This window comes from Suncus etruscus, chromosome 2 (genome assembly GCF_024139225.1).
Source record: "Suncus etruscus isolate mSunEtr1 chromosome 2, mSunEtr1.pri.cur, whole genome shotgun sequence".
NCBI lineage: Eukaryota > Metazoa > Chordata > Mammalia > Eulipotyphla > Soricidae > Suncus > Suncus etruscus.
The window spans coordinates 123,779,151-123,801,670 of NC_064849.1; the positions used below are offsets into that span (position 1 = coordinate 123,779,151).

Genomic DNA, 22,520 nt, shown 5'->3' on the forward strand with positions numbered 1-22,520 from the left:
AGAAGCCGTTGGATCCGCGAAGGGCGTGAACAGAGAAGTTTAAGGCACGGACAGACAGGGACTTGTTGGAAAGACCGCTTCTGGGTTTTCTTCTGGACGAGGTGAAATCTCTCCGGCCCCCGTAGGCGGGAAGCGAAAAGTGCCTGTCAACATGGAAGTGAATCCCCCCAAACAGGAGCACCTGCTGGCCCTGAAAGGTAAATGTTAGAGATCATCCTCTTTCCTTTCTTTCTTTTTTATTTGTTTATTTAAACATCGTGATTGCAAACACGTCATAACAAGAACACCCCCCTTCGCTGTGCAACCTTCCCATCACCAATGCCCACATCTCTCCCCTCCTCCACTCCCCGCCTCCATTCGAGACATTTCTACATCCCTCACTCACTCACATTGTTATGATAGTTCTCAGCGTAGTTATTTCTCTAACTGCACTCATAATAACTCTTTGTGGTGAGTTTCATCTCTTGAGCCGGTCCTTCTGGCCCTCAAGAAATCATCCTCTTACTCTAACACGAACCCCCATGATCACCCTAAGACTTGACATCTTTATTAACATTTTCCTGGTCCTGGGATGTAGACCTGGTCCCTTTTCCACATTCCCTTCGTTTCCTCCCCTGTGCCTGGACGCCAGGAGGAAGCCTGCAGTTTCTCTGCTGGGTAGGTTTAAGGACTAGCTCGCTGGCAAATCACTTACTCTGGTGATTGTGCTTCTGTAGCCATCAGATCGATGGCTGACGTCCCAGACCTGTTCTGGGAGCCCTAGGTACCAAGATGATTTACGGAGGGTGTCTCGGTGCTTTTTCAACTTCTTTCATCTCTTCATGTCGCAATGATGAAGTCACCCCGCTTCTCAGCTGTAAAATCTCCTAATCGTTTGCACAGCGGTTTCCAAGATTTAGACACCCGTAGTACCATAATAGTGATTTAGGTTTTTTAAATTGACTAGTTTGCCTCAACATTGAAGTATAACCAGAATGTATTCGCACGTGTTTTGTTCGTGAATCCTTTGGATTTAGTTAAATTATTACCTGTAATAAATTTAATTTATTACCTGTAAAAGCAACAGGGCAGAGTTTTTTTTTTTTTCTGGAATCCATGCTTTCTAAGCCTTTCATCTTCTCTGTTTTCTACAGCTGCAAATACTTTTATTTAATTTTTTTTTATTTCTTGAATGCTGTACTCTGTGGTTAACAAATCCTTTTTAGATAGAGCTGAGAATGTGTTCAGTAGATGTTAGACGTCCATTTAATTACACTTACCTTATGTCATCCATCCTGAGGGACGTTTATCTCCCAGTTATAATGTAGATATTTTCAGATCCCTATAGTTGTGGTTAATAGTATAAGCTCTGATTTTTTTTTTAATAAAGTGTCAAGTAATACGATGTTAGGTCTGGAATGCTACTGAGCCTAAGCAAACGAGCTTGATGAAATGGGTTATAAAGAGGAAAAGAAAAACCACTGTTCTTTATTGCTCAACCTCATACCCACTAGTGGAGTAGACAAGACTTAAGACACTAAGCACTTCCAAGAATCCAAAGCTAGTACCAGGTGAGGCAGTATTTCACCTTCAAGGACATTGTCTTTCTAACACTCCATGTTGCCTCCTAGTGAACAGCCTATGCAGGAATCTTTCCCTTACTGATAGTTTTGGTGGGAATTTGGAATAGTTCCATTTGATGGGAAAGCTGCTACATGTGATTTTATATAAATTAGATGCAATTGGACAGATTCCAGTGATATGAAGACTAGTAGCCATTGGAAATATTTATTTTCATATTTTTCATTTTCAAAACAGGATACCTGTAAAAGTATTTGTTAAATTAAATGGAAAAATGCTTTGATATTGACTGAGAACTTCAGTTTTATAAAACTCTGGTCCTGTTCTTCCACATTGCCCTCACTGATTGTAAATTTTCACTTTTTTCACTTTTAGGATATTGAATGACAAACATATAGCTTATATGGTCATTTGCATTTGTTTTTTATATGCTTTAAAACAGTTAACAACTCTCAGAACTTCAGTGTCTTTGGAGATACCATGAATAATTTCAGACAATAATGAATATTCAGTGCCTTATCTTTCAATATAAAGTGCAAGGAGAAAGAAAAAAATTACAAAAAGATTAATTCTTGAAAGAATGTGTCATTCCTTATTTATACCACATTAAAATTATGGATTTTAGGGGATTATTTAAGAGTTGTCAAATCTGGGGCCGGAGGATAGCATGGAGGTAAGGTGTTTGCCTTTCATGCAAAAGGTCATTGGTTCGAATCCTGGCATTCCAGTATAATCCCCTGTGCCTGCCAGGAGCGATTTCTGAGCGTAGAGCCAGGAGTAACCCCTGAGCACTGCCGGGTGTGACCCAAAAAAACACAAAATAAAAAAGAGTTGTCAAAGCTATTAGTTGACATTAGCAGTAGGTAAAAAAGAATTTTGAGATTAGTGGGGCCAGAGTGATAGATATTACAGCAGCTAGGGTGCTTTCCTTTCATCTAGCTGACCTGCAATTCAATCCCCTGCAGCCCAGATGATTCTTGGAGGCCTGCAAGGAGTAATCCCAGAGTAGAGTGCAGAACCAGGATAAGCCCTGACTGAGCATTGCTGGGTATGACACTACCCACCCTGCCACCCTCCTCCCCCCCAAAAATTGCAAAATTAGTTATTTGTTCTGAACTATTTGGAATCATTGATTATTATTATTAAATTATATTGGTAACATCATGACAGAACTTCCAACTCATAGTTATCCTAGAAATAGATGATCTCATTTTATCCTATAATATGATGATCTCTCTTTCTGGGAAAAGTTTTCAATAGCAATAATCGTGCCTTGGATAAACCTCATTGGTTATGATACTGCCACTGCACAAAGCTTATCTCTCATTCTGTAATGATTTTTTTTTTACTTATTTTAGAGCAACTTGATTACTTCCTCTGGCAGGCTTGGGGAACTGTATGTGGTGCTGGAATTCGAACCCGGGCCTACCGCTATACTATTTCTATAGCCTTGAATTTTTGTCTTTTTAAAGTGTAAAATGATCTATTCTTCCCAAATATATTAAAAATTGCATTAATTTTCAATTTATGTATATATCATATTTGTTATAAATTTAGTATTTTAAGATATTAACTTGCTGATTTTGTCTATGTTCAGATTATTACTGAAGATATTAATCTATACTATTTTTTTTCTTTTGGCTTTTGGGTTTCACCCGTCGGTGATCAAGGGATACTCCTGACTCTGTGCTCAGAAATCGCTCCTGACAGGCATGGGGGACCTTATGGGATGCCAGGAATTCGAATCGCCATTCATCCTGAATTGGCTGCTTGCAAGGCAAATGCCGTACCGCTGTGCTATCTCTCCAGCCCTATATCAACATTTTTTTTTTTTTTTGGTTTTTGGGCCACACCCGGCATTGCTCAGGGGTGACTCCTGGCTGTCTGCTCAGGAATAGCTCCTTGCAGGCACGGGGGACCATATGGGACACCGGGATTCGAACCAACCACCTTTGGTCCTGGATCGTCTGTTTGCAAGGCAAACGCCGCTGTGCTATCTCTCTGGACCCCTATATCAACATTTTTAATTTATTATACCTGTAGAGTTAAACATGATGACTACTAACATTTTTAGACTAGAAGTAGTTTTTTTTTTTTTTTTTTTTTTTTTTTGGTTTTTGGGTCACACCCGTCGGTGCTCAGGGGTTACTCCTGGCTGTCTCCTCAGAAATAGCTCCTGGCAGGCACAGGGGACCATATGGGACACCGGGATTCGAACCAACCACCTTTGGTCCTGGATTGGCCGCTTGCAAGGCAAACGCCGCTGTGCTATCTCTCCGGGCCCTAGAAGTAGTTTTTTAAGACTGCTTATAAGTAAAGTAGGTAACTTTTTCTTTCCATACTTATATCAGTCTTGGTATATAGTGTATGGACAGGTGAATCGGGCAGCCTCTGATAAGCATATATGTATGTCTGTCCTGTCATGTACCAGAGGCACATGGTTTTATGAATCTTATGCAGCTGATGTTCTGAGGCATCTAAATATCTTATTTTGATTTTTATTTAATTACTTTATTTATTTATAAGGTTAATAATAGTTAATTAAGGATAATATAGCTGGGTTTTTTTTCAAATACAAAGTTGTTCTTGAATGCGTATCAATCATACAATGTAGAACACATCACCAGTGCACATTTCTCCTACCACCAATGTCCCCAATTTCCCTCTCACCCTCCCCATTACTTGCCTCTATCTCTCATTCATTCATTCATTCTCTCTCTCATTCTCCTATTTCTCACCTTTATTCCTTCCCTTTTAGATACTGGTTTGCGAAATATCTTACTTTGATAAGAGAAAGGATTTCCAATTTTGTGAAAATTCACATTTATCAATAGAACTTTGGTAAAATGGGGCCGGGAAGGTGGCGCTAGAGGTAAGGTGTCTGCCTTGCAAGCTCTAGCATACGACGGACAGCAGTTTGATCCCCCGGCGTCTCATATGGTCTCCCCAAGCCAGGGGTGATTTCTGAGCACATAGCCATGAGTAGCCCCTGAGCATCAAATGGGTGTGGCCCAAAAACCAAAAAAAAAAAAAAAAAAAAAAAGAACTTTGGTAAAATACCACTGAAATTGTTTTTTGTTTTTCCTTTCCTCCCTGCCTGTTTGCATGTTGGCTTTGCCTCCCATGTCTTATTTTTTGCAATACTTCTGCTTTAGGTCCTGTTTCCCTCTGCTTTGGAGAGACAGTCTTGTAATTATAAATTTAGCTATGAGGAGGAGACAGCTAAGAAGTTTTCATTAAAAGTAACTGAATGACTGCAAAAATGACTACAGAAGTAATATTATATTACCGACCAAATGAGACTGATCCCACACAACTGCCCAAAATTATAGAGAAAGCACTTCAAGACTTTCCTACTCGTCCACAATCAAGTTTTATTCCTTGGTTCCTACATGATGGGTCCAAACTTCCACTCAGACCAGGAAGATCACCACCTGTGATTACTGAAGAGTCAGTTGATGATGTGAAAAACGACTTACCCTTATCAGAACATGGTGTTAAGTCACATAGTTATGATTGTACTGTAGATCTATTGGAGTTTCAACCTGTTTTGAATAAAAAGAAGCACTTAATACGATCACACTCACTGAATGAACAGACTATTTTGAGAAATCTGGAAAAACAATCAGAGAAAGGAAAGCAGCTTAAGAAGAGGTCCTGGAGTATTTCACTTCCCGGAAGTACTTGTATAAAAAAAACTTTTCCTTTGTCTAAAAAATTGCAAGACAATTTAAGGACACTAAATTTGCACTCACTTCATAGAGCAAGATGGACAATAGAACACACTATACATGATAACCAAACTCTGGAAGACATTTGGGCAAAACTTAATCGAATTATCAGGCATAATGAACTTCCATCTTGTAATGCTACAATTCAGAGACATCTAGGCCAAATCTGGGTGTTCTGTGATGTTATGTACTGTGAATATGTGGGAAGTCTTCTTAAAGAAAGATTAGCTCTTACTGGGAAAATACATTTATTTGTGCATAAATATGGTACTATTTTTAGTATGTAAATGCCACTGATTGTGAAAAATTCTGGATGAATTATAAAATAGTAGGATGAATAAATGTTTTACTATTTTGATTTCCTCCTTGACTCCCTCCTACCCTCCTTCCTTCTTTCCCTTCTCTCCCAACCAAAAAAAAATTTTTTTTTACTATTTTACAAATTTTAATGGCAGCATCTTATTTGTTCCTTCACAAGAATACCCTATTTGTTCTTAACAGTGAAAAATAACTATATGGTAATATATATAGTTTAAATTCCAAAAATAAAAGGTGAATTCAGGCTTGCTGATTAAATTAGGAACTCTCTGGGTTCTGCTTTTATCCACATACTTTTAAGTTAATTATGATAAATTATTACTTAACTGAATTTGAAGATAAAATTACTCTAATTTTTAGTAATTAAATTAGTCCTACTAGTCCTATTTAGTTGCCATAAATAGTAAGAATTTTGGTAAATTTCTATAATAAAAATTTTACTGGGGGGCTGGAGAGATAGCATGGAGGTAAGGCATTTGCCTTGCATGCAGAAGGACGGTAGTTCTAATCCTGGCATCCCATATGGTCCCTGAGCCTGCCAGGAGCGATTTCTGAGCGTAGAGCCAGGAGTAACCCCTGAGTGCTGCCAGGTGTGACCCAAAAACCAAAAAAAAAAAAAAAATTTACTGTACTTTTCTCTTCTTACCTAAAGTTTATTGACTTTATTTTTAAATAAGTTTGTTTTGAATGAATTAGTTAAATTGGGAGATGAAGCCAGAATTCTACATATGTTTCAAAAAAAAATGGTAAGAGAAAGTAGTGTTAGGTTGTAGGGTGTGTTCTTGGAAATTGCAGTAAGAAAACTGTAATTTGGCTAAAACTGCAGTGTATCTTGGAGGGAAAATACAGAAAACAGAAAGTCATGATTTTTGTTTTGTTTTGTTTTTCTAACATAGCGAATTCATTCTTAACATTAATCCAGGCTATTAGATGGCTGACTCAGCAGTCATTTTGACTTATGAGTAAAATGTTTTAAATTGAGCATATACATTATCTTATAAAATTACTCAGTGATTTTAGAAAAATAATCATGTGGAATTATGGTAACTTCTATTTATTTGACACATGTAAATGTCTACCATGAACTAGATACATTAGAGGAGGCAGACATGGAGTGTACATGAAGTTAACTGACATTAAATAATTATTGCTAGTCCTCTGAGTAAAAACGAGTAAGTCTGTACTTATTGGTAAGTCTGAGACATGTCTGCCTTTCGGCACAGTTCTTTTTTTTTTTTTTTTTTTTCTTGGTTTTTGGTTTTTGGGCCAAACCCGTTGACGCTCAGGGGTTACTCCTGGCTATGCGCTCAGAAGTTGCTCCTGGCTTGGGGGACCATATGGGACACCGGGGGATCGAACCGCAGTCCGTCCAAGGCTAGCGCAGGCAAGGCAGGCACCTTACCTCTTGCGCCACCACCCGGCTCTCGGCACAGTTCTTGACGTTGGGTTCCTTACAGCCTAAACTGACTTAGATGTCTACTAATCAAAACTGAAAAAAAAAATCTATTCTGGGACCAGAGCAATAGTGCAGAGGATAATGTGCTTGCCTTGTATGTGTCCTCACCTGGGTTTGAACTCCAGCGTCTTATATGGTCCCTCTGAGCACCACCAGGTGTGATCCCTGAGTGCAGGGCCAGGAGTAAACCCTGAGTACTGCTGGCTATGGCCCCAAAACAAAAGAATTCATTTTTTCCAGTTAGGTTTTAGAATATGCAAACATTCTGTTACTACTTTTTTTAAAAACTGCTTAATGTACGTTTTATCTATGAAGCATGAATGCTTCAGTCTTCAGTGAAAGATGTGGGTAGAGGGAGTTTCCAGGGTTCCTTTTTTTTAGTAATTTCTCGTCAAGTCATTAATTTTACTTCTCCTTAATCATAAGTATTGCTTTAAGAATTCATTCAGTCGGGCACGGAAAAAGGAATAGCCGGACCAATAGAAGGACCACTTTCACGGATCCGTCTTGAGCAAATTCTGACGGAAGTGCAAGTGTCCAAAGAGAAGAAGGCCAACGGCTCCGGTGAACACGATGTGCTAAGAACCCCAGGCACCGGAGATAGAGATGGAGATGGCACTGTGCCGCCTTGTGCCTCTGAGCCAGAATCTTCTCCGTTAAGTCATCTGGGAAATACTCCACCAGAAGCCTCCTTGGGAAAACCACGTGAGACAGCCATGTTCTTTTTGAGAGATGTCTTTCTGCTTTGCTGTGGTATCTTTAATTCGATTCAGACCCTGGAAAAGAAGTTTGAAATCCTTGGTGCAAAGCTTTCAAAAAGTCGGCATTTTTTACAAATGGCATCAATGCGGGCATATTACAAGCCCTTTAACTACCAAGCAGGGGTCTTCAAACTACGGCCCGCGGGCCACATATTGTATTTATTCCCATTTTGTTTCCTCACTTCTAAATAAGATATATGAAGTGTGCATAGAAATTTGTTCATATTTTTGTTTTTACTATAATCTGGCCCTCCAACAGTCTGAAGGACAGTAAACTGGCCCCCTGTTTAAAAAGTTTGAGGACCCCTGCAAGGAGCCAGTACCAACGGGCACAAAAGAGAAACAGTCGCCCTGGTTACTCCAACTGCCAACGTCGTGATCCTACTCTGCTGGTAGTGCCACCAAATGGTGAGAGTAATTCGGGGGCCTTTCCGGTGGAAACATCATTGCTTGCACCAGGGGCTCCCCACCAGAAGCAGATGTTACCCCTCCAGCAGAAGATCCCAAGACCCCACTGGGAGATCCAGGTCACCCCTGATGCAGCATTAGCATTGCCAAGCACTTCTTTTAAGCCTTCCTTTCTTACTTAGCACAGGGAAGTCTGGCAACCTCAAGTCTGCTAAAGTTCCAGCAGCTTCTACTAAAATTGTGCTGCCCCCGATGGAGCAGCCTCCGACCCATCATCCAGAACTGATGGCTGAGCCCACTTCACTGCGACTAAAGAACCTCCACCAACAGGTATGCTCATTTGTCTCCACCCTCACCTCGAATGCAGGCTCAAGGGTTGGAACTGTCCAGGGCATTTTGAAGCCAACCTTCTCTGATCCTTCAACCTGGTCAGTGAATGAAGTGATCCTCTTTCTGAAACGAAGTTCTTCTGAGAACATCAGCCCTCTTGCTCACTGCTTTAGGCAACATGACATTGATGGGGAAACTCTGCTACTACTCACGATTGACCTAATGGTGAAGTACATGGATATCGACCTGGAAACTGCCTTGTCAGTGTATGACCTCATCCAAAGACTTAGAGAGGAAAAAAATACTTCATAAAAGAAATTTATTCTTGTCGATTTATATAAATATAAAATATTTATATATTTATAAATTATAACTTATATGTTAATTTCTAGAAGACCAATGACATCTTAAAGTACTATCATTTTTCGATCTTTGGATATTGTCACTGCACAGTAGGTCACTGTCCAGAACTGAAAATTTAGTGTCCACGATACTTCTCCAAAAGCTATTTAACATGTTAGCAGTAGCATATTCCAAACAGGTGTTTGTGTTCTTTATGTTTTATGCTTTCATTGCGTTGTTTCCATACTTTGCTCATGTGTGGACATGTAAAAACTCGTTGCTCACTACTCAGGTGTGATGGCAACGTTTTAATTCATTTTGATTGCTATTCTGTAGTTTGTAATGTTGTTCAGAATGGCTTCTCACGTGTATAATTCCTACCATCAAAACCATAACCAGTGTACCCATTTCCCTTCCTCAGGGACAGAGGTGCCCTTCCCTTTCAAAGAAACCACCTTCCACCAAATCAAATGTGTGGATTAGTTCTCCAAGAAATTTCCAAATTCTTAAAAGAGCTATTGTTGGTTTTTGTAATTTTTGTGGGTATTTTGTTTCAGATATTTTATTTTATAGTTGAAATAGGTACATAGAAGTACATCTTTTCTTCTTGAATTGAAAATGAAATTTTGCACTCCCAAAAAGGAAAGATGACCTGTACATAAATAGTGAGAGGTTTTTATTATGTCCTATGAATGCCTATCACTAAAGACCATGCGTACTACTTGCCTACCTACTTAGTATTCTTTGTACAATGTTTTAAGTTACTTTTGCTTTCTGAGTCATTTTTCTGGTGAACTGTGTAAGAGGATTTGTTTGAATTGTGTTTGGGCTTTAAGAATGAAATCTTTTTATGTAAATAATTTTATTTACATGATTATTATAAATATTCAGTGTAATGGTTACAAGCTCTGAGAGGATGCTAATTGAGTTAGCTATTTGTTAGTAATACCTGTTGAATCTTCACTGACACCAAATAAATGGTTTTACTTTTGGAAATAAAAAAAGAATTAGTATTTCCAGCAAGCTTGCTAGTAAGATTGATGTAAGATTGATTGATGTTATTCGGAAATCATAGTAGTAGGTTTGGCTTTATTTTAGTCTTATCTTAAAGTTGCTAATCAAAAGTAGGGACTGTATCTATAGTCGGTAAAGTATATCTATATCTATATAGATGCCTATATAGGTACACCTATATAGGCATATCAATATCGGGTATACTATAGTCGGTAAAGTGCATGCCTGAGTGTGAAACCTGAGTCTAAGTGCCTGTACATTGAAAATCAAAGATAAATCAGAGATCATGGAGTGCTTATGAGCAGTTTTAAATCTAAGAATGAAACATAATTAGAACTTCTTTGTCATCATTGCATGGGCTAGATTTAATTTTTTTCAAATTTATTTTTATCTAAATTTCTGTTCCTTTGAGAATAGAAATCACTCCTGGCAGACTTGGGGGACCATATAGGATGGTAGGGATCAAACCCAGGTCTGTCCTGGGTAGGCTGCATGCAAGGCAAATGCCCTACTGTTGTACTATTGTGCCAGCCCCATACAATTTCTATCTTCTTGTTTTATGACCCATCTTGGAGAATGTCCCATGTGCATTAGAGAAGAATGTGTATCTAACTTTCTGGGGATGAAGAGCCCTACATATATCTACTAAGCAACTCTCTTCCATTTCTTTCCTTCAGAGCCAGTAGTATATCCTTGTTAAATTTTAGTCTGGTTGGTCTATCAAAAGGTGACAGGGCAGTACTGAAGTCTCCCACTATTATTTTGTTGCTATTGATGTTATTCATCAAATCTATCAGCAGTTGGGGCCAGAGAGATAGCACAGTGGTAAGACATTTGCCTTATATGTGACCAACCCAGAACGGACCCAGTTTGATTCTTGGCCTCTCCTATGGTCCCCCCAAGCTTGCCAGGAACGATTTCTGAGCACAGAGCCAGGAGTAACCCCTGAGCATTGCCAAATGTGGCCCCAAAACCAACCAATCAATTAATCAATAAATTAATTAAAAATATCTATCAGCAATTGCTTTTCTACTCCTTATTGGGTGCATATATGGTCAGGAGTGTGATTTCTTCCTGTTGTACGTACCCCTTGATTATTAAGTGTTTTAAAGCAGAAATCAAGAAGTATCTTTTATTATAACCTTTTTAAGCCTGTCATTTGACATTAGTATTGCCTTTCTAAGAGAGTTCTTTGCTTGATTGATTGTTCTCCAGCTGTTGACTTTTAGTCTATGTTTGCTCTGATTATTAGATGTGTTGCAGGTAGCAAAATGTAGGATTCAAATTTTTGATCCATTTTGCCACTTTGTCCCTTAACTGATGCATTTAGTCCATTGACATTGAGAGAGATGATTGTCTTGGAATTAAGCATCATCTTTTTATAGGAGTTTGGTGTATTTGATGGGTCTGCCTTTTCTTAAAATAGGCATTTCAGTTCTTGTTCGGTTTGAGTCTGTAAAGTTTCTGAGCTATTGTTTATCTGTGAAACTGTGTATCCTTCCTTCAAACTTGAATGTAAGTTTGGCTGGGCGAAGTATTTTTGACAAAGAATTCATTTCATTGAATTTTGTCACTATATCCCACCACTGCCTTTGAGCCTGGAGCTTGTGATAAATCTGCTGTAAATCTTGTGGATTCTTTTTTAAAATGCATTTTTTCTTTTTGATCTTTCTGCTTTCAGGATTCTATCCCTATTAGTGGTTTTCATCATTGTGACTAGCATGCTCTGTTCTTTGGGGTGCTTTTCTTTTAGCTGATACTCTGTGGGCATACAGGATGTGATTGTTGCATGCTCTCTTTTATTTGTTTGTTTTTGTTTGTGGGTCACACCAGAGGTGCTCAGAGGCTACTGGCTCTGAACTCAGAAGTCATTCCTGGCAGGTTCAGGGGATCCTATGGGAATCATATGGGAGATGTTTCAGGGATTGAACCCAGGACAGTTATGTGCAAGTCAATCACCCTACCTGCTTTGCTATTGCTACAGCCCACTCTTTAGCTCTAGAAACTTCTCAATAATGATGTCCTCGACTGTGGTTCTTCATGGGTCTCTGGGACTCCAATGATTCTTAGATTATTTCTATTGAGTTTATCCCTGAGTTATTTTGTCATCTGTTCACTTTCCTTGGGATTTTTTCCATCTTCTTTTTATTTATTTTGTTTGGGTTTTTTTGGGGGGGGCCACACCCATTTGATGCTCAGGGGGTTATTCCTGGCTAAGCGCTCAGAAATTGCCCCTGGCTTGGGGGGACCATGTGGGACACAGGGGGATCGAACCGCAGTCCTTCCTTGGCTAGTGCTTGCAAGGCAGACACCTTACCTCTAGCGCCACCTCACCAGCCCCTCTTTTCATTTATTTTAAGGCTCTTTTCCAGCCTCTTCTGTTGTATGAAGGTGTTATATTCTCAAATTCCATCTCAGAATCCATCTGATTCTGTCCTCAGCAGTTGTTACCTTGGTGAGACCTCTTAGTGAATACTTAACTTCACCTACCAAGTCTTTCAATCCTGTCATTTCAGTTTAAGGTTTCCTTATTTCAACTTTTACACTTTCTTGAGTTTTAGTTGTGATTTATTCGGTTCATTCCATACTTTGAATTCTTCGAACATTCACCACATTCCTTTCTTCTTTTTTGTCTTGTTTTGTTTTGTTTTTTGGACCTCACCTAATGACGCTCAGGGGTTACTCTTGGCTATGTGCTCAGAAATCGCTCCTGGCTTAGGGGACCATATGGGACCCTGGGGAATTGATCCACGGTCCATCCTAGGCTAGTCCCAGCAAGGAAAATGCCTTACTGCTCCACACCATTGCTCCAGCCTCTCCGCCACATTTCTTTCTAAAATCCTTATTGGAGAGGCTATAAATGTGGTCAGTAATTTTCAGATCTTCAGAGCTACTATCTACATTCCTTAAGCATGGTATGGTTCTGCATTGTTTCCCCATTGTCACCTTTGCAGTGTGGTATCTTTTATGTGTTGTGCTAGGGTTCATTGACTAGAAGAAATGTACAGCTATGGAGTGGGGCAGCGGCACTCTTCTTGTTGCACAGGTATTCATTCCCCGAATTCTGTTGTGGGGCAGGGCCCCGCTCACTCTTCACCTGATGTCAGTCCTTGGGCAAAGGCCACACTGTGGTTCACCTGGTGATTCTGGCCTCAGTCTTGCTGTTTTCCATTCCCTCTCTTATTTTATTTTTCAAATAATTTAGATACTTTGAACATTTCCAAGATAAATTACTGCATTATTGCTTGTTTTAATTCGTTCAAAATACTAAAATTTATCCATGGTTCATAATTTTGTTTTGGGGTCACATCTGGTAGTGCTCAGGGGTCACTCTTGGCTCTGCACTGAGAAATCACTACTTGCACTTGGGGGACCATATGGAGTGCCAGATATTGAATCCAGGTTGGCTGTGTGCAAGGCAAATCCCTTACCCACTATACTATAGTTTCTCCAAGCAGCACTCAGAGAAGCAGGCAGTAGTATGGATGAAACCCAGGCCTTGCATATCTAAAATACTTAAATATATACTCTAACATGCACAGGAGAGATGGTAGTATAGCAAGTATGGTGCTTGCCTTTCATGTGTATGACCTTGGTTCAATCCTCAAGACCCTATAGTCCCAAGAGTAAGTCCTGAGCACCACCTGGTGTAACCCAAAAACAAAGAAAGATAAATTATGCCCTCTAATCTATATAACTATCTCACTGGCCTACAAGTATTTTACAACCAGTTTTAGATCTTTTTAAAATTATCTTTTTGTGGGTGGAGGTTGAACCACATCTGCAATTGCTCAGATGAGATTGGGCACATTCAAGGTGGTATGGCCATAGACTGGAATTGCTCACATTTGCTTTTGGCTCTGTTTGTGGATCATTCCTGGAGGCCTCAGAGAACTATATGAGTTACTGTAGGTCAGACCTTGGTCATTTACATGCAAGACAAGTGCCTTACTATACTATTACTTCAGTCCTTTAATTTTTTTTTTAATAGAGGGTTATTCTTTACCCATCCTCTTCTGTATGAAGCCCTAGAAAAACATATCATTTGTGAACTCGTAATATTTGCAAGGCTGGTAAACATAGAGTTTGAGTTTATTATAACTGAGTAAGTTGGTTTCATGTTTGGGTTAACTTGCGAAAACTTTTTAAACAGTGTTAGGGTCAGTGAATGGAATCATTTTGAGAGTGGGAAGTGCTGGTGATTGAATACTGGGCCTTACATATTCAAAGATGCACTGTACTCCTGACTGATACTAACAGTCTCCTGACCCCCCCCCCCCTCTCTCTCTCTCACACACACACTTTTTGTTGCTGTTGCACATAGCTGTACTCAGAGCAGTGCTCTGTGCTCAGGGCTTAGTCCTAGAGGGCTTCAAAGGACCAAATATGATACCTGGGATCGAGCCAGGTTGGCTACAGCAAGGCAAGTCCCTTTCCTCCTATATTATATCTTTGGCTCTAGTGATACATTTTCAAACTATCTTATATATCAATGGATTTTCATTTATATGCTACCTAATTTAATATGGACTTAAGTATTGTAATATATGCTAAGTCTAGTTCCTATTTTTCCCTCATTTTCTTAGCTTATTAATTCTTTTTCCTAGAAAATGTCTAGATATAATAATATTCTATTATTTTCCAAGAAAAATAGTAGTTTGTGTTGGAATCATATAAACTTACATATTAACTTATGTATTTTATTCATTTACATATTTGGGGGGGGCAAACTTGGCTGACTTTGTGCTCAGAGGCCACTCCTCACAGGGCTCAGGAAGGCCATATGGGGTGCCAGGGAACAAACTCTGGCCAGCCGTATGTAAGATCAGTACCCTTTCCACTGTATAATTGCTTGAGTCCCTTATATTATATTTGAATAATTTTAACAGAGTTAGAAAAACTCCTCCTCACTTGCATGTGGCTGACCTAAACTCAACCCCTGACATTCCTTATGGTTCCCCAAGGCCATCAGGAATGATTCCTGAGCACAGAGCCAGGAATGAATCCTAAGCATCACCAGGTATGTTATATAAAACTAAAACAATTTTTTAAAAAATGAATAGGCCCTTTTGCATGAAATTGTTTTCTTTTTAAAATGCATATGTAACCTTTTCTCCCTAAATGACTAGTTTGGAATTAATAATTTATTGATATTATTTACATGATATCTCAGGATTTTTCCCTCTTTGTTGCGGTTTGGAGGGATCAGGTAATTACATCTTGGATGCAGGCCTGTGCAATTTGTTGTGCTGCATCAGGAATTGCTGTGGTAGCATCAGGGATCACAACTGCAGTGTCAGGAATCACACTGGAAGCCTCAAACAGGCAAAGCAGATGCTCTACTTCTAATCCATATCCTAGAGCCTATTCAGGAAGTTGTTTGGGTTTTTGTTAATTCAGGAAGTTTTAAGCCTTTACTTCCTATTATCATACTACAAGAGACTTAAAACTCCTTTGTTTTACAAATGAAGCAAATTATTTTATTTTTAGGCAATTTTTGTAGTTCATTAGGTTTTACATAAAAAACCTATTTTTTTCTTTTTTTTTTTTTTTTTCGGTTTTTGGGCCACACCCAGTAACGCTCAGGGGTTACTCCTGGCTATGTGCTCAGAAGTTGCTCCTGGCTTGGGGGACCATATGGGACACCGGGGGATCGAACCGCGGTTCGTCCAAGGTTAGCACAGGCAAGGCAGGCACCTTACCTTTAGCGCCACCGCCCGGCCCCCTAAAAACCTATTTTTTTCATAGAGGTTTTTAAATACTGACATTTGTTATCAGTCATTACATAACAATTTTAGGAAATTAAGGTATATTTTATATTAGTATAAAATTGGTGAATACATATACTTGAAAGTATGAGACCAAGTAGAATTAATTTTTTTTCTTTAATTTCTTAATTTATAGTGATGCGGTTGACTAAGCCTACTTTATTCACCAATATCCCAGTAACCTGTGAAGAGAAAGATTTACCAGGTATGGCACATATTTCACTGTACTTGCACCTAAGGAAAATTTGGAATGTAGACTTCACATATAAGAATGGAATAAGCCTCATCTTGACAAATTTAAACTCTGTTTCATTCTTTGGTTTTGTACCTGTTTGTATATCATGTAAAAATGATGGTTAGTTGAGAAAGAGGTTTTACTCATAGCTATTAATTAATTTCATATCCCTCTAATAATGTATGTATTAGCACCCCTCTTATTTAAAATTATTGGAGCTTTTACCATGTATTTTATATCTTATAATCTGTGTTTTTCTTTCTTTCTAAAGTGTTACTGTGAATCCTTAGGTTTTCTCTTCTAGTTTTCATATTGAAGTTTAGAAAAAAATTGTAATGTAAATTTTGTTCCCTTTTAGATATTTCTTTATATAAGTAAAGCTTATATAGACAAATATTCGAATATCATGTTTTTCCCTTGTATAGGAGATCTCTTTAACCAACTCATGAGAGATGACCCTTCAACTGTAAATGGTGCAGAAATTTTAATGTTGGGTGAAATGTTAACTTTACCACAGAATTTTGGGTAAGAAATATATATTCATGTTAAGAAATGCAACTATATATTTGGGGGGTGGGGGGGGGGGTAACAGCCGGCAGTACTCAGGGGTTACTCCTGACTCTATGCTCAGAAATCGCTCCTGACAGCCTCCGGAAACCATATGGATGCCGGGATTCGAACTACCATCCTTCTGCATGCAAGGCAAACGCTCTACTTCCATGTTATCTCTTCAGCCCCAATATTTTAAAACTAGTACAGATCATTTTTCAGAAAATAACTATGGAATGGAAAGATGCTTACTAGTAATGATAAGAAAATGTTTTTCAAAATTTTATAATTCTGTTTTTATCTTTTTTTTTAAATACATATAAGACAGTTTGTAGCAGTTCCTAGGGTGACAGAATTTTAATTTTCTTTCTTTTTTTTTTTTTTTAGATATTACTGTACATTGAGTTCTTTAATATTTTCTTTTATTGTTTTGAGGCCACATGATGCTTAGGAGCAACACTTGGCTATGCGCAGAGGACCATATGCAGTGCATGACATTCAAACTGGGGTAGTGGCAGCATGCTAGACAAGGAGTTTTTATGCTGTTTGTCTAGCCCACATTGTTTCTTTTCTTTCTCTTCTCATTCTTTGTCCTTTGTTTGGGGCCACATACCAAGTGTGTTTGGGAATTACTCCTGGTAATTATATGGGAGACCCAGGATTGAATTCACTGTATCATTACTCTGGCCACTTCTTTTATTTTTTTATTTTATTTTATTTTCCTTTTTTTGAAGCACTGTAATTTATTGTTCATGATAGGGTTACATGCATACAGCATTTTAATACCACTTCCCTCTACCATTCTCTCAAAGACCACTCCAAAAGAACAAAAACACTAAGGGTCCAGAGACATTATAGCAAGGGACTTGCCTTGAATGGAGCTGACCTGGTTTGATTCCCCAGCCTGAATTACTGCCAGGAGTGATCCCTAAGCACAAAGACAAAAGTAAGCCCTGATTCCTACAGAGATAACACCAAAACAAAAAATAAAATAAAATTACTTTAAAGTCCATATGTTATTTTTCTTCTTAAGATTCAAGACATAAATTATTTCCAACTGGAACATTATCACTAAGCTCTTTAGATAAATAACTTTAAGAATCTTGGGGCCGGCGAGGTGGCGCTAGAGGTAAGGTGTCTGCCTTGCAAGCGCTAGCCAAGGAAAGATCGTGACCGCTGTTCGATCCCCCGGCGTCCCATATGGTCCCCCCAAGCCAGGGGCAATTTCTGAGCATCAAATGGGTGTGGCCCGAAAAACCAAAAAAATAAAAAAAATAAATAAAAGAATCTTAGCATGTCATTGACTTCAGTGACTATTACTGCATTTGGTATAATAATTGAGAAAAAATATACATTTTGTAGCTAGAATGTATAATTTTGTTTTCTATTTTGGATTTGGTATAGTGGCATAGCTGGTAATACTCGGGCACTGCATCCAAGTAGCAATCTGCTCAGATGTCATTTTCAGCAGTGCTTAGGAGAGTATGCAGTGTTGGAAATCAAACCTTGGCCTCCTTCTGCAAAGCATCACTCAGCCCATTAAACCAGCTCTCTGACCCCTTAATCAGTATTTTGAGTTGGTAGACTTGTGTGAATAAAGGAATATTAAAGCTGTAGCTCACTGCGTATCTATTCTTCATTACTTTTGTTCCACAAAGCTCTTTGTGGTGCTCAAATGATTTGTGCTAAGACTTACATGAATTTCAACATAAAATTCTCCTTTATTTCATAGGAACATATTTCTGGGAGAAACTTTTTCCAGTTATATCAGCGTTCATAATGATAGCAGTCAAGTTGTAAAAGACATATTGGTAAAAGTAAGTGACATACTTATTTGAATATATGTTTTTCAAGTTTTATATTTCTTAGTCTTGAAAATTCATTAAAATTCTTGTTTTACATCAACTGGAAGTTTTAATAATCATTAACAATTAGCATCAGTTAGACTCCAAAAAGTTTTATAGTTTTTTGTTTTTGTTGTTTTGGTTTTTGGGTCACACCTGGCAGTGCTCAAGGGTTACTCCTGGCTCTATGCTCAGAAATCACTCCTGGAAGGCTCAGGAAACCATTAGGGATGCCGGGATTCGAACCACGGTCCTTCTGCGTCGAACACAAAGGTCCTACCGCTATGCTATCTCTCCGGCCCCCACAAAGTTTTAGTTTATATGCTGCCAAAGCAAACAGACTCCTGAAAATTTAAAATATGCTGGGGCCAGAGTGATAGGACAGTGGTAGGGTATTTGCCTTGCACCTGGCCAACCGGGGACAGACCTGGGATCGCTCCCCGGCATCCCATATGATCTCCTAAGCCTGCCAAAAGTGAGTTCTGAGTGCAGAGCCAGAAGTAATCCCTGAGCACCACCAGGTGTGGCCCAAAACAAAAAATAAATATGCTAAGAAATATTTTGTCCTGTCCTCCAAGTTTGCAGTCAGTTCTTTGAAAAAATGTTCTAACTGATCAAAAGTAAGTAATATTTTTTATTTATCTGTGTGACTAAATAATGAAAAATTATTATTTGGGGGCCACACCTGGTAATGCTCAAGGTTACTCATAGCTCTGTACTCAGTAATTACTCCTGGAAGTGCTCTGAGAACCAAATGGGATGCTAGGGCTCAAACCCAGGTTTGCTGCCTGCAAGGCAAACACCCTACCAACTGTACTTCTCTCTAGCCCTAACAGTAAAATTTGAAAAAGTTATAGCAAGGAAGGGAAAGAAAGGGGAGAAAAGAATTAAGAGGGAAGATCAAAGACAAGCATAGCAGGTAGGGCATTTACTTTGCACTGACAGGGTTCAGTCCCTGGCTTCCCATGCAACCCCAGCCCCCAGTCTGCCACGAGTGATTCCTGAATGCAGAGTCAGAAATAACTTGTGAGCACTACTGTGTGTGGCCCCAAAACAAAAACAGACACTGTAGCTCTACTTCAGAATTGTGGGCATTCGGGAGCCGGAGAGATAGCGTGGAGGTAAGGCATTTGCCTTGCATGCAGAAGGTTGGTGGTTCGAATCCCAGCATCCCATATGGTCCCCTTAGAGCCTGCCAGGAGCGATTTCTGAGCATAGAGCCAGGAGTAACCCCTGAGCGCTGCCGGGTGTGACTCAAAATCTAAAAAAAAAAAAAAACAGAATTGTGGGCATTCAATGAATAATAACAGGGCCTTGTATATAGTTACATACCTAATATATGTGAACTCTTTTGTTATGAATATAAAACAATATAATTGATAGCAATAAATATCCCACTTCAGAGTACTTAACATTTAAAATATTAAACTAGATTTAACTGCAGAGTGGTTTCAAAAATTCCTGTTGCATAAATTCTCTTTAATCTCTATGACGTAATGTTATCTCTGCCTGAATTTTTTTCTTAGCCTCTGACTTCAATTTTGACCATAGCTGCATTAATAATTCAGCAAATATTTGTTAATTGCCTAGTATGTGCCAGGCACCATGATAGAGAGGTAAGAGGAGATAAGAGAAACCTGCCTCCCTACACCATACATTTTTGGATTTTTCAGTTTAATTTGTTTTGTTGTGTTTGAGGGCTACACACACAGTGCCCAGTGATTTCTTCTGGCTCTGTACTCAGAAATTACTCCTGGCAGGCTCAGGGATCATATGGAATGCAGGGATCAAACCAGGATCATCTATGTGCAAGGCAAACACCCTATTCACTGTGCTATCACTCCTGCCCTACACCTTACTTTTTTGGTAGGGAGAAAGAAACAGGTCAACAAGATCATCTAATTATGTGTGATAAATATTACAAAGGAAGTTATAGTTGGATAGTAAAAAATAAAGATTAAGGGAAAATGCCACTTAAGAGTGATAACTGTTCCAAAGACAATAGAAGGAGGAATCTAATAGCATATCTTGAAGGAAGGAGGATTTTTCTTTAGAGAACAGAGCCAGTTTTTAGTTACTGACTTCAGTTTCATTAGTTCTCTTACACATTAGCTAGTCTCTGACATCTAATATTGCTTTGAATACTTATTATCTAGCAGGATATATTTAAAAAATGTGTTTACTTATATCAACGCTTATTTCTATAATGTGCATTTAAAAGCAGATTCATCAGACCAGTGTTCAATTTCACTAAAGGTTTTATAACCTCTTCTTTATTGCTTATGTGTAGCTTTTTCCTTACAAAGGAAGACTAATCTCTAGTTAGCCATAATAACTATCCAAAAATGTGCTATTTATCATCCTAATATACATTAGGACTTTATAATTAATAATTCAACAGTAAACATATTTATCATTTCTTCTTTTTTTTTTTTTTGGTTTTTGGGTCACACCCAGCGTTGCTCACCTTTGGTCCTGGATTGGCTGCTTGCAAGGCAAACGCCGCTGTGCTATCTCTCTGGGCCCATATCATTTCTTTTTCTTTAGCTTGCGTTTGACATTTCACTTTCCCTTAAATACAGTTGTTTTCTTTTTTATTCAGGTTCATTTAATATTTTATAGTCCATCCTGAATATCTTCTACTTCTACTGATTTTCTTTTTTTTTTGTTTTGTTTTTGGGCTTGACCCATTTGACGCTTAGGGGTCACTCCTGGTTATGCACTCAGAAATTGCTCCTGGCTTGGGGGGGACCAGATGAGACACCAGGGGATCAAACTGCGATCTGTCCTAGGCTAGCACTTGCAGGGCAGATGCCTTACTTCTAGCACCACCTCTCCAGCCCCATAGCTGATTTTTATTTATGTTTGAGGTATCTGTGGTGTGTGTACTCCATTGTCATACTTGAAAGCATTATGCTATGTGCAGAAAGATTTCATTACTCCCCTTTCCCTCTACTATATTGTTCTGTTTACCTTATGCTTTGCGCCCCAAACACATTCACACCTTCTGGGTAATCACTTTCATCTGAAATTTTTTTTCATTTATTTTTTTAAGGCTGATCTTCAGACAAGTTCACAGCGTTTAAATCTTTCAGCCTCCAATGCTGCAGTAGCTGAACTAAAACCCGATTGCTGTATTGATGATGTCATACACCATGAAGTAAAGGAAATTGGAACACATATGTAAGGATTAATTTTACTGGTTCTTAAAGTCTTTTACAAATATGTTTTCATTTCTAGTCATTTACTAAACCTAGAACCTACTTCAGGAGGAATTTTATATTCCATGTTTGCATGTGATGAGAAAGAACATTTAAACAAAATGTTGTTTTATAGTTTAAAAAAAAATCTTGGGGCCGGGAAGATGGCGCTAGAGGTAAGGTGACTGCCTTGCAAGCGCAGTTCGATCCCCCGGCGTCCCATATGGTCCCCACAAGCCAGGAGCGATTTCTGAGCTCATAGCCAGGAGTAACCCCTTGAGCGTCAAAATGGGTGTGGCCAAAAACAAAACAAAACAAAATAAAATCTTAATTTGCTACTGTGGATGTAGCTCAGTAGTAGGGCTCTACCATGTGTGAGTTCTTGGGTTAGAACTACCAGGTACTACAAAAACAAAGGGAAAAAACTTATTTTGTTTACTTTTGCATCTATAAGTATTCCGTATCTGAAAAAAATAGAAAGGCATGCAAACGTTTAAAATTGAAGTTGCATACTATAAAAGTATGTTTATATATGTCATATATTAAACACATGGACAAATATACATATACATCTGTACATATATTATGCTAGCAACTATTGTTGATAGCATTGATTTTTAAATTTACAATGTTTCAGTTCTTGGTTCTGTATTTAGATATGATTATACATTCTATCAACAGAACTCAGAGATAGATGGATAGAAAGATATGTACATACATTCATGCATACATACATACGGACATACAATACATACATACATAGAAAGATAGATAGTTTGGGGCCACATTTAGTTGTGTTCAGGACAGACCATTGAGTATATGCTCAGGGGTCACTTCTGGCGTGCTCAGGGGGTCATATTCAGTGCCATGGATCAAACTGCATGCTAACTCTGTACTAGCTCTCCAGCCCAAGTACCCAGAAATATAAAAACTACTTAAGCTGTGAAGGGAATAGTTTTGATTATATATTCCAAGTTTCTGTATGTATTTAAATGTGAATTCTA

At 38.6% G+C, this 22,520-nt stretch overlaps 2 protein-coding genes and 1 non-coding gene across 4 annotated transcripts in view; 2 read left to right on the top strand and 1 right to left on the bottom strand.

Moving 5' to 3' along the window:
- Positions 1 to 108: 108 nt before the first annotated feature.
- TRAPPC13 (trafficking protein particle complex subunit 13) overlaps positions 109 to 22,520 on the top strand; it is a 42,253-nt gene continuing 19,841 nt past the window's right edge. For both annotated transcript variants that reach the window (XM_049768796.1, XM_049768797.1), the window contains exons 1-5: positions 109 to 197; positions 15,825 to 15,893; positions 16,349 to 16,448; positions 18,205 to 18,289; positions 21,372 to 21,499. In XM_049768796.1, the coding sequence (XP_049624753.1) occupies positions 152 to 197; positions 15,825 to 15,893; positions 16,349 to 16,448; positions 18,205 to 18,289; positions 21,372 to 21,499 (428 nt within the window). In that variant the 5' untranslated portion in view covers positions 109 to 151. The remainder of the gene's footprint in view (positions 198 to 15,824; positions 15,894 to 16,348; positions 16,449 to 18,204; positions 18,290 to 21,371; positions 21,500 to 22,520) is intronic.
- On the bottom strand, positions 2,738 to 2,877 carry LOC126002999 (U4 spliceosomal RNA). The gene has a single exon (XR_007493554.1). It is a non-coding gene; the product is annotated as a U4 spliceosomal RNA (small nuclear RNA).
- On the top strand, positions 4,720 to 5,649 carry SHLD3 (shieldin complex subunit 3). The gene has a single exon (XM_049768816.1). It carries the CDS (start codon positions 4,811 to 4,813, stop codon positions 5,576 to 5,578), a length of 768 nt encoding a protein of 255 aa, XP_049624773.1. The 5' UTR covers positions 4,720 to 4,810; the 3' UTR covers positions 5,579 to 5,649.